The sequence below is a fragment of the Symphalangus syndactylus genome, chromosome 6 (assembly GCF_028878055.3).
Source record: "Symphalangus syndactylus isolate Jambi chromosome 6, NHGRI_mSymSyn1-v2.1_pri, whole genome shotgun sequence".
NCBI lineage: Eukaryota > Metazoa > Chordata > Mammalia > Primates > Hylobatidae > Symphalangus > Symphalangus syndactylus.
In genome coordinates, this window is record NC_072428.2 from 29,770,779 (window position 1) to 29,788,599 (window position 17,821).

Below are 17,821 nucleotides of genomic sequence, written 5' to 3' on the forward strand. Positions count from 1 at the left end.
GTAATGAGATCTCACTATGTTGCCCAGGCTGGTCTCAAACTGCTGGGCTCAAGCAATCCTCTTGCCTTGACCTCCCAGAGTGTTGGGATTGCAGGCATGAGCCACCATGCCTGGCCCCTCTTCTAATATTTTAATCTCCTTTACATCTATGAATGTATCTGCTACGATGATTTGTGGCTGTTTACTTATCAAATTCCATCAAGTATGGCTTCCCACTGCCCACAGTGGGCAAAAAATAACATCATATCCATACTCTTTACATGCCACTTACACCTCCAAAGCTAGGCACTGATTTAGTTTTCTAATCTTATCTTTCTTTATTCTAATATGCTTCACAGACACTTCTCATTATTTCCTTAGGGCAAAGAACATGCCTTTCTGTGCTTCTCTCCATTTGTGGTTTGAATTTCTTCAAACAACAATCTCCTTTCTGCTCTTTCTTGGCTGATCAGAATAAGCACCCTCTCTTCTTCTGTTCAAGTCTTCTGATCCACTGTCATAAAACTTACCATCCCATTTCACGTGCAATAGATGACTTTTTTCTCACCTTACTCAGGGCCCTTTGTGCTTCAACTATTGTGCATTCTTCATTGAATTCTTCAATTCTCTTTCCCCACTAGACTATAAGATCCTGGGCAGCAGAACTATGACCAGCTACTATTATTAATTTTTTTGTCAACCAACCTACTTACAATAAGAAACGAGTCAATTTAAGATCAAATTGGGCAACTGCTTGTGTGACGAGAAATAAACACAATTACTTAGTTATCTTTTCCCAGATAATAGGGCCAATTGCAGTAACCTGTCTACTGAAAAGTTCTAGTGAAAAGCTGTCATAGTTTGTACTGATTTTGTTGCAAACAAGATGTTTTACTGTATACCAGAAAAGTATCAGCAAAAATACAAAAATCTACAGTGTCTGTGCTGAAAATGGCTCTTCCATCAATGTGATGCTTGTGCAGTGCACAACCTATACTATCTTATATATACTACCATATGGGTTTCCTACTTGTAAAAGTGTATTTTTTTCAATGTTTATTGTACAATTTAAATTATGAGTCAAGAGCGTAAATTATTTTATGGCTCGTTTAGAGATAACGTAAACAGTATTCTCTTTCTACAAATTAAACTGGACCTGAGCAAAGCAAACTTCAGTAGAAGATGTTAACTATTGTCCTCATAATAATGTGTACTCATTTATAACTGTGACTGTTCACTTTTCTCTTAAGATCTTCTCTGATTATTGTTTTAAAGTTAAATAGCAAATGGTCTCAACTCCCTCCAGGCTAAACAAGTAACATGAGTATCAATCACATTTGGAACCAAATGCATATTACCTATTTAAAATACTAACCTTATTACTTATGTATGGCTCGGCTATATCATATAAATTATCTCATGATGTATATATACTAACATTAACACTTACTATATGCAGGTTATTTAAGCTCTTTGAATCTCAGTTTCATTATTTACATAATGAAGGGTACATTGACTTTGTGGAGCTGTTGGAAGAATTAAAGATATTATCCTTAATGTGCCAATAGGTGCCTTCTATTTTCAGAGGAAATTGGTTCCCATTGATAAACCTGATTGAAGAGGTAGGCCTATGCACACTGTTGTCCCATCAACCATGGATATTTGGTCCACAAGTCATTAAGTGCATGTGATGTTGAAACAAAAAGGTGCTTTGTTTGAGTAACTAGCACATAAAAATACTGGATGATTTAAGTTAAATAAGCAGTTGAAACACGAGGAACATAGTCATAGAGAGAGTCAAAGAAGATAATAAAGGCGTAGCAATGCCATAGCATGCCAGACTATGACAAAATGGTATAGTTAGGCAAAAAACAGTTATCTTCCTGATAGAATAGAGCAGGCATGCAAAGAGAAGCAATGGGAAAAGGAGAGAAACGAAAGAAGGTAGAAAGGGAGGGAGGGAAGGAGGGAGAGGGAGTGAGAGGAAGGAATGGAGGGAGAGGAAGGAAGGGAGGGAGAGGAAGTGAGAGAGGGAGGTATTAAGGGAGAGAGAGAAGAGGAGAAGGAAGGAGAGGAGAGATGGGGAGGGGAGGGGAAGAGGGAAGGGGAGGGGAGGGGGAAAGGAGAGGGGAGGGGAGGGGAAGAGGAAAGAGGAGGGGAGGGGAGGAGGAAAGGGGAGGGGAGGGGAGGAGAGGGGAGGGGAGGAGGAAAGGGGAGGGGAGGGGAGGAGAGGGGAGGGGGGAGGGGAGAGGAGGAGAGGAGGGGAGAGGAAAGGAGAGGGGACAGGAGAGGGGAGAGGGGAAAGGAAAGGAGAGAGGAGGAGAGGGGAGGAGAGGGGATGAGAGGGGAGGAGAGGGGGCGAGAGGGGAGGAGGGGGAGAGGGGAGGGAAGGGGAGGAGAGGGTAGGGGAGGGGGGAGGAGAGAGGGGAGAGGACAGGAGGGGAGAGGGGAGGGAGAAGGGAGAGGGGAGAAGAGGGGAGGACAGAGGAGAGGAGAGCAGAGGAGAGGAGAGAGGAGAGAGGAGAGGGAAGAAGAGAGGGGAGAGAGAAACGTTAGCTCCAGAGAAAGAAAACTGGAATAATTGCCTGTTTTTTATTTCACATGAAGACTAGTAGATAACAATACTTTGCTTTCAAAAAGATTTTCCCATATCTTTCCAACAAGTTTTCCTATAAAATGGAGTTTATTGGGATGATTTTAAAGCCCAAACAATTCTTTGTTTGAAAAGTGCATAGCACCACCTCTAGTACACACTAGATACTAACTGAATGGAAGCTATCACTAATCAGATTATAAACCCAAAATGCAGGGAAGATAATACAATTAGCATTTATTTTAATTTCAAAAATCTATCGTCTAAACTACAAAGATGAAATCTTTTCTGTTAAACTGAATTGTCATTGACAGAAATGTGGCTTGGTCTTATTTTGGCTTCCATGTAAATACATTTCAAATATAAAGGAAACATAGACCTCTCCCCTTTCCACCCCTTTTTTATCTACTGAAGAATAACATTATAGACACTTACAAGATTCAGCAACATAATGATTATGAAATTGATACAGACAGCAGCAGCAGATGTTGCAAACTGCCAGTATTGTTTGATGAAATTCCACTTGAATGATGCAAACTGTTCCATGACAACCAGGCGGTACACCACGACTCCAAACACTGCAGTGATCACCAAGGATATCTACAATATTGGACACCAGAAAAAACATCCATATTTTACACCATTAACAAGTCAACAGCAAAACCGTAGATCAAATCTACTGTCCCCAAGAATTGAAGGTATTTACCTTTCCAAGAAAGGATATCTAGATTTAATTTTCTCCTTTAAGGAAGTTATATTCTAGTCAAAACAAATAGGACAAAATTTGTTGTTTTAGTATGATAACAAAGTTATCACACTAACATGCAAATTCTGCCCAATGTCCTCTTAAATGGAATGCTCATTTTTAACACAAGATATCTAATCCATCAGGTCAACTGATATAATTTCCATTTTATCTTACATGATCTCTGTTTCTCCCAAAGAGTATTTTCTTTAAAAAGGTGCACAAACTGCCTTTGTAAAATCTCCATAACCTGTTGTGATTTGTTTGTTTAATTGTACGTATTACCAAGTTGTTGGAAAGAATAAGGTTTCTGACATTCTCAACGTCACAAAATGAGTTGGTATCATTGAACTTACTTCTAAATTTGGAATCCCAAAACATTTTGATATCGATGGCTATACTTTACCATGAAGAATATTCCTGAGACAGAAACAAGAAGACGAGTGACTTTGTCTGAGGAAGGCTGATGTGGTTCAGGTTTTCCCGTGATGGGATTTACGATCTCCATCTTGTAATACTTGGCTTCAAACTGGGGACGAAGTGTTTCCTATGAGAGAAATGAAAGTTATCTAAATATCAAAGCCATAAACTAAAAAAAATACCCCCAAGAATTGATACAATACTCCTAAATTTGGCCTACTTTTGTATTAAGTCTTCACAATAAAGCAACCTTTTAAAAAAAGCATCAAATTACCTTCCAAATAATTCCCGAGCAGTATTGAAATTAGTGTAATTTTCCACTAATGTAATTTAAAGAAACATCACAGAAGTGGTTTGAAAAACACATACTTCAATGATCTCTATTATCTTCATAAAATAATAAATCTTGTTAGTAGGAAAGATCAAGGGAAAAATCTAATGGTGGTTAACTGCTTCCAGCCAGAATGCTAGGGCAGTAATTTTCCATATACTGTAACAGTCCAGTTTCCCTATTTCCTTGTATCCTAACATCTTACCTCCTCTTCTTCCCATTCGATAAGGTCCCAAGTATAGGTCAGTATACTCCTTCTCCTTTTCCAAAACTCCAGGAAGACTGTGGCTATAAAATATAAAAATGGTAATTCTTTACCTAAATCACATCATATTGCTTTTCTTCTTTATATTGATATATCTTATCTCATAATTAAAATTAGTTAAATTTTTAAAGTAATAAAATTTTATTTTTCCCTTTTCCTCTTCTCCCTGTGTTTATACATCATTAATTAGTGTATCAATTAGCATATGCTGCTAGAGGGGTGTGATTTCTTTTACTGGAACCAAGAAGCAGGGACTTTTTGTCAGCACAGCTCATCAAAATGATGCAATCAATATTACTGAGCTAAATATTGACCATTTTGACCTGCATAAGCTATTCAAAATTATCTAAAGACTCAAATAAAGCCTTCTCCAAGAATCACAATAAAGATCAAATGCTACTTGTCCAGAACTTACAGACAGATAGTATAGGAAAGAGAATAAAAGAACAAACTCTTGTGGTGAAGGAGGAGAAAAGAAAGACAAGAGAAGAAACTCCCGAATTCATATTCTGGGTGGACTCTACATGGACTGAAAAGGACTCAGTGGAAAAAGTAAAGAAATTCCTGAACTATCAGCTTTTCTCTTTAAACAGTTAAGAAAACGATTGCTGTTTTATTTTTTTTCTAGATAGGCTCTATCTTACACCATTCAAGACTTCGTGGACACAACTAAGAACTCACATATGTGTTTTAGAAATCTGTGGTATTGGGGCAACCCTCTTTGGGTTCCCTCCCATTGTATGGGAGCTCTGTTTTCACTCTATTAAATCTTGCAGCTGCACACTCTTCTGGTCCGTGTTTGTTACGGCTTGAGCTGAGCTTTTGCTTGCTGTCCACCACTGCTGTTTGCCACCGTCACAGACCCACCACTGACTTCAACCCCTCCAGATCCGGCAGGGTGTCCACTGTGCTTCTAATCTAGCGAGGCGCCCATTGCCACTCCTGATCTGGCTAAAGGCTTGCCATTGTTCCTGCACGGCTAAGTGCCCAGGTTCGTCCTAATCGAGCTGAACACTAGTCACTGGGTTCCACAGTTCTCTTCTGTGACCCATGGCTTCTAATAGAGCTATAACACTCATCGCATGGCCCAAGGTTCCATTCCTTGGAATCCATGAGGCCAGGAACCCCAGGTCAGAGAACAAAAGCCTTGCCGCCATCTTGGGAGCAGCCCGCCTCATCTTGAGAGTGGCCTGCCACCATCTTGGGAGGCCACATTTGGTGGCCCATACGGTGCTTCTCCAAAGCGGTGAGTAATACTGAACCACTTTTACTTGCTATTCTGTCCTATCCTTCCTTATAATTGGAGGAAAATAACCGGGCACCTGTCAGCCAGTTAAAAACGATTAGTGTGGCTGCTGGACTCAGGTGTGAGGTTTCCAGGGAAAAAGCTTTCTAACAACCCCCAACCCTCTGTGTTGGGAGCTTTGTTCTGCCTGGAACCAGCTTCCGCTTTCACAATTTTCCTAGGGAAGCCGAGGGTCGAGTAGAGGCAGAAAGCTGTTGTCCCAAACTCCCGGCATAGGCCAGTCGAGATCATCGCGCAGCCAGAAGTCTCTACTGAGCAGTCGCCCATGTGTGCGCCCCTACCTCTCCTTCTGACTCATACCGCCTGGGTCCTAACCACGACTTTCTCGAAAGTGTAGCCCCCAAAATTCCCCTTACCTCTGAATCTACTTCTTCTGATCCCTGCCTCCTAGGTACTAATGCTTCACACTTCCACTTCCACTCCCAAGTATTAGAGCAGGTTGTATCTCCAAAGGGATCTAAGGAAGCTCTACGCCGTGTCCTTAAGCACCTAGGCCATGAACCCAGGGAGTCTTGTCCCTGGTGACTCTCACAATTCAGGCATACAGCTCTCGACATGGGCAGTTATGTGGGACCCGTTCCCCACCACCCTTGCCAGGGCCTTAGAATTGATAACCCAGTACTTTAACAACTGGAACTGGGTCTACAACAACATAACAGATCAGGATGAAAATGAATTGAGTAAATTAAAGGGAGGCACATATTCCTATAGTGGCAAATGGGGGCAACGAGCGAATGCCCTTCCATTGTGTTTCCAAAATCCTTCTACAGAGGCAGAGAGGAGAAAGAGAGAGGCAGAGAGAGACAGAGGAAGAGACAGAGACAAAAGATGAGTCAGAGAGAGAAACAGTCAAAGGAGAAAGAAAGAGAGAAAGAGAAAGCTAGAAATAGTAAAGGAAAAACAGTGTGCCCTATTCCTTTAAAAGCCAGGGTAAATTTGAAACCTGTAATTGATAATTGAAGGTCTTCTCCGTGATCCTATAACACTCCAATATTACCTTGTTGTCAGTGTAAACAAGGGCATAGCCCGAAACACTGAGACCACTGACAACCCATAGCTTTCCTATCAAAAATCCTTAACTCAGTAACCTGCGAATGGCGCAAATGCATTCAATTGGTAGCGGCAACTGCCTTGCTAAAAGAAGAAAGTAGAAAAGTAACCTTTAGAGGCCGGGCACGGTGGCTCACGCCTGTAATCCCAGCACTTTGGGAGGCTGAGGCGGGCGGATCATGAGGTCAGGAGATCGAGACCATCCTGGCTAACACGGTGAAACCCCGTCTCTACTAAAAATACAAAAAATTAGCAAGGCGAGGTGGCAGGCGCCTGTAGTCCCAGCTACGCGGGAGGCTGAGGCAGGAGAATGGCGTGAACCCCGGGGGGCGGAGCCTGCAGTGAGCCGAGATCTCGCGCCAGTGCACTCCAGCCTGGGTGAAAGAGCGAGACTCCTCAAAAAAAAAAAAAAAAGAAAAAGAACCTTTAGAGGAAACCTCATTGTGAGCATACCTCACCAGTTTAGAGCTATCCTAAGTCAAAAAAAGCAAAAAGGTAGCTTTCTAACTCAAAAATCTTCAAGTATGGAGCTATTCTGTTAGAAAAAGGTGATTTAACACTAACCACTGAAAATTCCCTTAACCCAGCAGATTTCCTAACAGGAGATTTCAATCTTAATTACCATACAAAGGTCCGACCAGACCTAGGAGGAACTCCCTTCAGGACGATAGATGGTTCCTCCCGGGTGACTGAGAAAAAACTACAATGGGTATTCAGTAATTGATAGGGAGACTCTTGTGGAAGCAGTTAGGAGAATTGCCTAATAATCGGTCTGCTCAAACGTATGACCTGTTTGCACTCAGCCAAGCCTTAAAGTACTTACAGAATAAAAAAAAAAAAAAAAACTCTATCTCAATACTGAGTCAAAAGGTTACCTACACCCTCTCGGAAACGAATTTGCATAAGAACTGCTGTTTATGGGAATGAATCTGGATGGGGCAGCTGGGTTGTTAATGAAATAGTCAGGAACCCAGCCCAGCTCTAGGACTCACCCCTGAGCCAAAGGCAATGCTGGGCACCTGTTAAAGGACCACTAGAATCCAGCAGCCCAGACCCCTTTCTTTGTGGTCAAGAAAGGCGGGAAAAGGGGTGCAGGACTGCTATATCGGTGAGTGTAACTAATCCGATAAGCAGAGGTCCATGGGTGGTTACACACCCTAGAAAGGAATAAGCATTAGGACCATAGAGGATGCTCTAGGATTAACGCTCATTGGAAAATGACTAGGGGTGCTGGCATCCCTATGTTCTTTTTTGAGATGGGAAAGGTTCCCCAAGGCAAAAACGCCCCTAAGATGTATTCTGGAGAATTGAGACCAATTTGACCCTCAGACGCTAAGAAAGAAACAACTTATATTCTTCTGCAGTCCCACCAGGCCACAATATACACTTCAAGGGGGAGAAATCTGGCCCCCTGAGGGAAGTATATATTATAACACCATCTTACAGCTAGACCTCTTTTGTAGAAAGGAGGGCAAATAGAGTGAAGTGCGATATGTGCAAACTTTCTTTTCATTAAGAGAAAACTCTCAATTATGTAAAAAGTGTAATTTATGCCCTACAGGAAGCCCTCAGAGTCTACCTCCCTGCCCTGGTGTTCCTCCAGTTCCTTCCCCAACTAATAAGAATGCCCCTTCAACCCAAACGATCCAAAAAGAGATAGACAAAGGGGTAAACAATGAACCCAAGAGTGGCATTATTCCCCGATTATGCCCCCTCCAAGTGGTGGGAAGAGGAGAATTTGGCCCAGTCAGAGTGCATGTACCTTTTTCCCTCTCAGACTTGAAGCAAATTAAAATAGACCTAGGTAAATTCTCAGATAACCCTGATGGCTATACTGATGTTTTACAAGGGTTAGGACAATCCTTTGATCTGACATGGAGAGATATAATGTTACTGCTAAAGCAGACACTAACCCCAAATGAGAGAAGTGCCGCCATAACTGCAGCCCGAGAGTTTGGTGATCTCTGGTATCTCAGTCAGCTCAATGATAGGATGACAACAGAGGAAACAGAACAATTCCCCACAGGCCAGCAGGCAGTTCCCAGTGTAGACCCTCACTGGGACGCAAAATCAGAACATGAAGATTGGTGCTGCAGACATTTGCTAACTTGCATGCTAGAAGGACTAAGAAAAACTAGGAAGAAGCCTTTGAATTATTCAATGATGTCCACTCTAACACAGGGAAAGGAAGAAAATCCTACTGCCTTTCTGGAGAGACTAAGGGAGGCATTAAGGAAGCATACCTCTCTGTCACCTGACTCTATTGACGGCCAGGTAATCTTAAAGGATAAGTTGATCACTCAGTCAGCTGCAGACATTAGAAAAAAACTTCAAAAGTCCACCTTAGGCCCCGAGCAAAACTTAGAAACCCTATTGAACTTGGCAACCTCGGTTTTTTATAATAGAGATCAGGAAGAGCAGGCAGAACAGGACAAACAGGATAAAAAGAAGGCCACCGCTTTAGTCATGGCCCTTGGCAAGCGGACTTTGGAGGCTCTGGAACAGGGAAAGACTGGGCAAATCACATGCCTAATAGGGCTTGCTTCCAGTGCGGTCTACACGGACACTTTAAAAAAGATTGTCCAAATAGAAATACGCCACTCTTACTGCACCTCCTTCATGCTGCTATACTACCAGTAGCTCCCCTTACCAAGAGCTTCTATGGAGAATGTGACTTCCCAGAAATATTAATACCCCATCATATAGGGGTTTTTCTAAAGGAAACCCCACTTTCACCACCCACAACCATATCCCCCTGCACTTCAGGCCATACATTTCAATCCCTGTATCTTTAACCTCCTTGTTAAGCATGTCTCTTCCAGAATCGAAGGTGTAAAACTACAAATCGTTCTTCAAATGGAGCCCCAGATGCAGTCCATGACTAAGATCTACTGCAGACCCCTGGACCAGCCTGCTAGCCCATGCTCTGATGTTAATGACAACAAAGGCACCCCTCTCGAGGAAATCTCAACTGCACGACCCCTGCTACCATTCAGCAGGAAGCAGTTAAGAGTGGACGTTGGCCAACCTCCCCAACATCACTTCGGTTTTCCTGTTGAGAGACTGAGAGGCAGGACAAGCTGGATTTCCTAGGCTGACTAAGAATTCCTAAACCTAGCTGGGGAAGGTGACCGCACCTACCTTTAAATACGGGCCCTGTAACTCAGCTCACACCCAACCAATCAGGTAGTAAAGAGGGCTCACTAAAATACAAATTAGGCTAAAAGCAGGAGGTAAAGAAATAGTCAAATCATGTATCTTCTGAGAGCACGAAGGAGGGACAATGTTCAGGATATAAACCCCAGGCATTCAAGACGGGAGTGGGCAACCCCCTTTGGGTCCCCTCCCGTTGTATAGGAGCTCTGTTTTCACTCTACTAAATCTTGAAACTGCACACTCTTCTGGTCCGTGTTTGTTATGGCTCAAGCTGAGCTTTCGCTTGCCGTCCACCACTGCCATTTGCAGACCCGCCGCTGACCTCCACCCCTCCAGATCCAGCAGGGTGTCTGCTGTGCTCCCGATCTGGCAAGGCGCCCATTGCCACTCCCCATCGGGCTTTAAAGGATTGCCATTTTTCCTGCATGGCTAAGTACCCAGGTTCGTCCTAATTGAGCTGAACACTAGTCACTGGGTTCCAGGGTTCTCTTCTGTGACCCACGGCTTCTAATAGAGCTGTAACACTCACCACATGGCCCAAGGTTCCATTCCTTGGAATCCATGAGGCCAAGAACCCCAGGTCAGAGAACAACAGGCTTGCTGCCATCTTGGGAGCAGCCTGCCCCATCTTGGGAGTGGCCTGCCACCATCTTGGGAGATCTAAGAACAAAGGCCTGCTGGTAACAGCTGGATGAGCCCGACTGCTTTGTAGCTGCCTGTGTGTGGCAAACAACTAACACTCCCTAGGCCTCAATTTTTTAATTCATAAAATGAAAGCAGTAAATATCACATCATATAAGTTGTTGAGTGTATATGAGAATTAAAAGGAATAATCGCCATAAAAGGCCTGATACTGCCAATAATATATTTGACAAATATGAATTTCTCTTTTTCCCTTTATTCTAATTTATGGCAACTCCTACCTACTATTCTCTTTCTTTTGCTACTAAGCAGACATCTGGGTTTGTTTGTTTCATCAGGGAGAGGTTCTAAATGTTGTACCCTTTAACCCTCAAAGCATTATCTATTCTCTTAGAGGGTAAATGGCAGAGATGTTATCCCTGTTGGTTTCTAACCTTGGAGAAGATCAGAAATGTCACGAGCTCTCTATAGATCCTCTTATCAGCTTCTCTTACACAATCCTTTGATTCTGTGTGTGGCGAAAACTGGATTGGGGGAAAATCAGATCAGTAGAAACCAAATGCTGAAGCAACTGGTGAATAGAGAAATACAGACTGAGTATCCCTACAATGGAATATTATTCAGCAATAGAAAGAAATGACGTATGGACCCATGCATGGAATGATGCAGGGATGTTTACTACAGCATAGAAGGACCTTGAAAACACAGGGCTAAGTGAGAGGAGCTGAACAGGAAGGATCATGTATTGTGTAGTCTGCTCATGTATGATCTGCTCACATATTGTGTGATCTGCTTATATGAAATGCCCAAGGTAAGCAAATCCACAGTTGGGAAATAGATTGGTGGTTGCCAGGGGCAGGGACTTTTGGGGGAAAATAGGGAGTGACTGTTAACAGGGACCTGCTTTCTTCTGGGGTAATGAAAATGGCCTAACATTGATGTAGTGAGGGTTGTGCAGCTCCGTGAATATGCAAAAAAACCATTGAATTGGATACTTTAAATGGGTGCAAATTATATTCCAATAAATTATTTGTAGAAACTAAAAAAAAAAAAAGAAATTTGTGGTACTAAGGTTTTTTCTCCTTTCTTTATAATTAAAAATCAGCACCAGTATTGATTAGAAAAAAAATACAATGTTCATAGTTGCATTTTCTTACCTTTTATGACATTTACAAAGTCCTCTCTCACATATGTTTTAAATTCATTGTCACTCTCATAACATTTACAAAGAGATAGGCAAGTGTTATCATCACGTGGATTTTGGAAGCAAAGATGCTAATTGGCTGTCACACAGACAATAAATGGCAGAGCCAGGACCAAAACTCTTGCTAGTTACTCTCCACCCACAGCGCCTGGCTGGTACATTCCTCAGGCTTGTTTTTGTTGGTTGGTTGGTTGGTGTTCTGATTTTTGTTTTTTCCCCAGGTCTACCATAAGTAATTACTCTACTGATCTTCAGAAGTTTTAAAAGAGTACAAATGACTAAAAGAACCAAAACAGCCAAAAATTATTGTCAGCAAGAAAAATCAGAATCTCCAAGCACTGGATCTGCTTTCAAATAGCAGACCAGAATCACTGTTACCAAATGAGACATTTAGAACTTAAGAGGAAAGTGGAATATAGAGGAAGTAAATAGGAGATGAGATACAAAGAAAAGGAAAACTGAAAAAAAAGTACAATATTAAGTAAGCAAGTACAACAAAAAGTGATTCCTAGGCTGGGACTTAAGGTTTTTAATATAGTGCACAACATTTAGAATGCTCAATCAAATCCTAATTATCATTGGTCTCTGTCAAGACTTAAAGTTTAAATGTGTCTGTCACATGCTTTCTTCTTAATTTGTATTTCCAGCATATACTTGAGCAAAAAATACCTTTCACAAAATATAAAATATAAAGATAATCTTGAATTTGGTGCGATTTTAGCTCGAAGGTAAATAGCATTACAGAAAATATACTGAATCTTTCTCAGAAGCTAGGGTGTCCACTTTCAATTTTACTATTGAGGTAACCTTTGTTAAAAATCCATGCTCAGCTGGAGATATATGTATTTTATTCATGGCTTATTTATTTCAACTTTCAGGTAATCCACATTCTCTTTTTAAAAATGTTAATTAGAAAAAGCGTATACAGAATAATTGAGTATGCAAAACACTAATTGAAATAAATTGGTATTTGCTAATCCCTACTAAAATTATTAGTAAAAATACAATTAATAATACAAACAGTTAACTTTGAAAGTTAAAACAGTGGTTGATTGGCAAGAGGCTCAGAGATGATCGGCAAAAGGCTCAAGAACTCTTGGGGCGTTGTAATCTATGTTTTAACAGCGGTGATGGTGGTTATACAAGTTCATTTATTTTTCAGAAGTGACCATGCTGTTCTTAGAATCTGTGGATTTCGCTCTTAGGCAAATTATACCTAAAAATTACAGAAAACAATTTTTTAAATAATAAGTGATTAAAAAGATTACATGACTTGATTCTAATGAAAACCCTCTTTGCTTTCTGAACCTTTTTAACTCCTTTTTTTTTTTGAGACAGAGTTTCACTTTGTCGCCAAGGCTAGAGTGCAGTGGCATGATTTTGGCTCACTGCAACCTCTGCCTCCTGGGTTCAAGTGATTCTCTTGCCTCTGCCTCCTGAGAAGCTGAGACTAGAGGTGCACTCCACCATGCCTGCTGTTTTTTTTTATTTTAGTCAAGACAGGGTTTTACCAAGTTGTCCAGTCTGGTTTTGAACTCCTGAGCTCAGGCAATCCTCCTGCCTTGGCCTCCCAAAGTGTTAAGATTGCAGGTGTGAGCCACCGCACCTGGCCCCAACCTTTTTAACTCTTGTGCTTAGCAGTAGTGGGACCTGATCTTGCAGTGAGGGGCTGAAAAGAAAGCAGCGAGATGGGATGACCATATGCCATTCCACAGTCAGTTCCAGGGTGGTTGCAAAACTAAATTATGAACACAGGCGACCAGCTTGGATTTGAAAGGTAGGCTGAACACTAAAAATGTCTATACAGTTCTCTAGAACAGTTGTATTAACCAGCCTTGGAAACGAGAAAGGGCTTCTATTTATGCCAAGATCTCAGCAAACAGATGAAGCAGAAGCACCCAACTTAGGTGATCTCAAGGTTCTCTCAGGTATGTTAATGGACGTGGCTTAGTATAACATAGGAGGAAAGGCTGGGGCCGACCCTAAACATAAGAAGTGCTTAGTTCATCTAGACACACCCAAATTTCAATAATACGTGATGAAATTAAGCTCTACACTGCCCTAAGTCATCAGCCAGATTTGACTCACTGGCTCACATTTTGTCTACTCTGGCATAAATAGTGGGTTCCAACTGATGGAAATGTCAGCTGGAGGGCAAAAATTGTTAGGGTCTCAATTCAGTGACCGTTCTCTCAGAAGGATTACATGAATTTAATCTCATCCTTGATAGCAGAGGAAAAGAGGATGAGAAAAGGGGTTGAGCTGGCATCTTGATCAAGACTGAGTAATGGACATGGGAATTTCAAGAGGAAACAGAAATCTGTGAAAAATTCTATGAATTATGACTTTGAATAAAGTATCTTATAATCCATTTTATTATAATTTCTGGTGAAAAGTTTGGCATGCATAGTTAACTCTGGGCTCCTGGCTGGATCAGGTGGTCTCTGAAGCAAGCAGCAGATTAAAAGAATACAGGAGCATTAGAGGCCGGGCATGGTGGCTCATGCCTGTAATCCCAGCAGTTTGGGAGGCCGAAACAAGCGGATCAAGAGGTCAGGAGATCGAGACCATCCTGGCTAACACGGTGAAACCTCGTCTCTACTAAAAATACAAAAAAGTTAGTCGGGCGTGGTGGCGGGCGCCTGTAGTCCCAAGCTACTCGGGAGGCTGAGGCAGGAGAATGGCGTGAACACAGGAGGCAGAGCTTGCAGTGAGCCGAGATCGCGCCACGCTGCACTCCAGCCTGGATAGAATGAGACTACGTCTCAAAAAAAAAAAAAAAAAAAAAAAAAAAAAAGATTCTCACCAGGGAAGCCCCTTCTTTATCTGTTTTATATATTGAACAATCAAAATCAATTCTAGTTGAAAAAATAATTATTGCTTCACAATAATTATTTGTCTCACGACAAAGCGAGACTCCATCTCAAAAAAAAAAGAATACAGGAGCATTAACGACAGCCCCACATCAAATCAGGGGTGAGAATTGAGCAGTTGGAAGAACTGACAAACTAACTGAATCGGGGGATTTACGTAGTTGAATATTTTAGAGCTTCAAAAAATTTCAATGCTCAAGCTACACTTTAGATCAATTAAGTCAAAATCTCCAGGAACAATACCCCAGCATCAGTACTTTTGAAAGCTCCCAAAGACTTCCAATGTGCAGCCAAGGTTGATCAGAGTAGCCTAGAGAATAAGCAGTTGTGCTGATGGAAGAGGTAGAAGAGCAGTTAAAGTCATGGTTACTGAGGTGGTAGAACCTCAATACAAAAACTATAAGGTCAAGGCAGCAGAAATAATGCTGTCATTTTGTTTTGACTTCCAATTATTTATAAAGTATTTTAATAATCACTTTAGATACATTACTTCTAACGTCTATAACACCCATTCTCTTAACAGTCAACAAAAATCTGAACAGGAACTACATGTACAAGGTGTATATGAAATGTTTCATAAAATGGCTATTGTTATTAACCTTCAGTTTAACATGAGAAATTTGGAGTACTGAGAGGTTAAGTGACTTGCTGAAGTCACATGGATGATAGGAACCAAAGTCATCCTAACTCTAATACTCATACTCTGTCTACCATACAATGCTTCCCTGGATAGACATGAAATAGGTTCTGATAGGTGGGAATGAAAATCTGAGAACATGCTGTGAGTGTCATCAATAAAGAAGTATCCTGGAGATAGGTAGATAGGGATGTAGAAAAAACAGCAGAAATGAAATAGCATGGGGTTCAAAGCACAGAAATCTGCTATATAAGAGCAAAGGAACAATGGCTCAAAATAAAGATGGCAATGGAGGGATGGTGAGGAGGGGAGGGAGTGTATTAAGCTTGTTAAATGTTAAAACAAAGATACTTAAAAATGAAAGTATATAAAATGAAAGTCATTAAATTTATAAAGAATGAAATACCAAATCAGATGTAAGTGTAGGGAAGGCTTATATATATAGGTAGGTAGACTGACAAATCTAGATATATAAATAATGCCTATATATATGATATATATATCATATATATATCTGATATATCAGATATATATATCATATATATATATCTGATATATCAGGTATATATATCATATATATCTCAAAGCATTAGCACTAATTGTTTGTGGGAAGTGGAGCATTTTCACTTTGTTCATAGTAGACATTGTACAAAGAAATGTGTGCTGCCTATGTTCTTTTTAACCACTCTGGAAAGTTTATCAACTCCTTTCTTTGGTCCTGTGAAACTGGTTTGGAGATAGAGTCAGAGGATCAGAGGCCTCCACAGGAGAAGGACATTTTTGTTATCAGGGGAAAGCCAGGTTTGACATGACTCATGGAGGTGAAAGGGATATTCCAGAAAAGCTGAAGATAATAAAGCATAACTCTGTTCCTTAGCAACTACACATTATATTTACTTTTGACACCTGCCTCTCTGACAGCAATGACACCCTCTTCTCAACTTAAAAAAATTTCAAAGATGAACAGGCTGCACTTAGTTCTTATAGCTCCATTTCCTCAGTTTACAGTTCATAGCACAGACTATCAGAATCATAGAGTCACAAATATAAGGGAGGTTAGATGCTGCATGTGGTTTGTTCTAAGTTATTTATTTTAAATCTGAAGAAAACAAGGCCCAGGGTGGTTGAAATATATCACTGAGCTTGTGCATCTACAGCACTTTATTAAAACTTATTACACTTGTTCTTATACATTATTTTTACTACACTTGAAGTTAGGATTTTTTAGTGTCTTTGTTTCCTTAGCTTTTTTAGTGCTTGACACACTGAAAATGCTCAATAAATGTTCATCAAATTGAACTGAATTATTGAATAGAATCCAGTCATAATGTAACTCCTGGTCTTGTCATCTTTCCATTTTTCCAGGTTTTCAAATTATGCTTCAAGGAATCTCATTGGCAATATAGGAAGGCCTATAATCCCAGCACTTTGGGAGGCCGAGGCGGGCGGATCACCAGAGGTCAGGAGTTTGAGACCAGCCTGGCCAACATGGTGAAACCCTGTCTCTACTAAAAATCCAAATATTAGCCAGGCATGGTGGCAGGCACCTGTAATCCCAGCTACATGGGAGGCTGAGGCAGGAGAATTGCTTGAACATGGGAGGCGGAGGTTGCAGTGAGCCGAGATTGTGCCATTGCACTACAGCCTGGCGATAGAGTGAGACTATGTCTCAAAAAAAAAAAAAAAAAAACAAGACAGAATCTCACCAGGGAAGCCCCTTCTTTATCTGCTTTACATATTGAATAATCAAAATCAATTCTAGTTGAAAAAATAATTATTGCTTAACAATTTTTGAAAACCACGGTACTATCCTTCTAATATGGTTGATTAGAAAGGGTCAGGGAAAGGGGTCAGTTCAAACACAAATGAAGTTAAATATGTCTGAATACGGAGGAAAAAGGAACTCCAAGCATTGTTTTCATCAGAACAGTTAAAGACTTGAAGGCTTCTCAAAAGAAGGCCCAGCTGAAACAATAGCTTATCAGAGCAACAACTGAGATTGCCAGTTTGGACAACACCCAAGTACTACTAAAGACTTCTCCATTCCCCAGGTTTATTTTCGGCATCATCCTCAAGCATAAGGTGCTTTCCCAGTGCACTATTGCAACACCACTACACATGAGGTAGAAATAGAAACCTTGCTAAACAGGTTCTGCATTTGGCAAAAGAGCCATGAATATGGGACATTTTACGTCTCCATGCCTGGGGAAAATTACTCGGTCTTTTTGGTTAACACCTTATAGAAATGTAATGCATGGAGTTCTCTACATGAGCACAAAGTAGACTAATTGATACGAAGAGCCTGTAAATATGTGTGCAGAGGCAGATTTTGAACATTTGGACTGAACTGTATTTGACACAGTACAATATCTGGAACTGGTTGGTCAAAACCTGCTTGTCTTGTTAAATTTCCTCTGTCCAAGGACGTGGAATCTCTAATTTTACTTCAAATTTCCCTTTCCTTCTTTTCTCTAAAAACATTAAGTAAGAAAGAAGATAGTAAAGCCAGCATTTGAAGCCTAAGTATTGAAAGTCTTTGCCAATTTCTGAAATCAGATTTGACATCTTTCCCCCGCCTTGCAAATTTCTTGAAGAAATAAGAAGCTACATATAAGCATCA

The 17,821-nt window shown here is 40.9% G+C and overlaps 2 protein-coding genes across 4 annotated transcripts in view; one reads left to right on the forward strand and one right to left on the reverse strand.

The window, feature by feature from the left end:
• The window catches only part of ANO3 (anoctamin 3), a 471,431-nt gene that overhangs the window by 64,062 nt on the left and 389,548 nt on the right, over positions 1-17,821 (reverse strand). For both annotated transcript variants that reach the window (XM_055282105.1, XM_055282106.2), the window contains 3 exons: positions 4,274-4,356; positions 3,724-3,864; positions 3,008-3,172 (listed from right to left, as the gene is read on the reverse strand). In XM_055282105.1, the coding sequence (XP_055138080.1) occupies positions 3,008-3,172; positions 3,724-3,864; positions 4,274-4,356 (389 nt within the window). The remainder of the gene's footprint in view (positions 1-3,007; positions 3,173-3,723; positions 3,865-4,273; positions 4,357-17,821) is intronic.
• The window catches only part of MUC15 (mucin 15, cell surface associated), a 29,323-nt gene continuing 22,685 nt past the window's right edge, over positions 11,184-17,821 (forward strand). Inside the window, exon 1 of one of the 2 annotated variants that reach the window (XM_055282109.2) lies at positions 11,184-11,298. The gene's annotated coding sequence lies outside the window, so the exon portion shown is untranslated. The remainder of the gene's footprint in view (positions 11,299-17,821) is intronic. The other variant, XM_055282108.2, reaches the window with a different exon arrangement.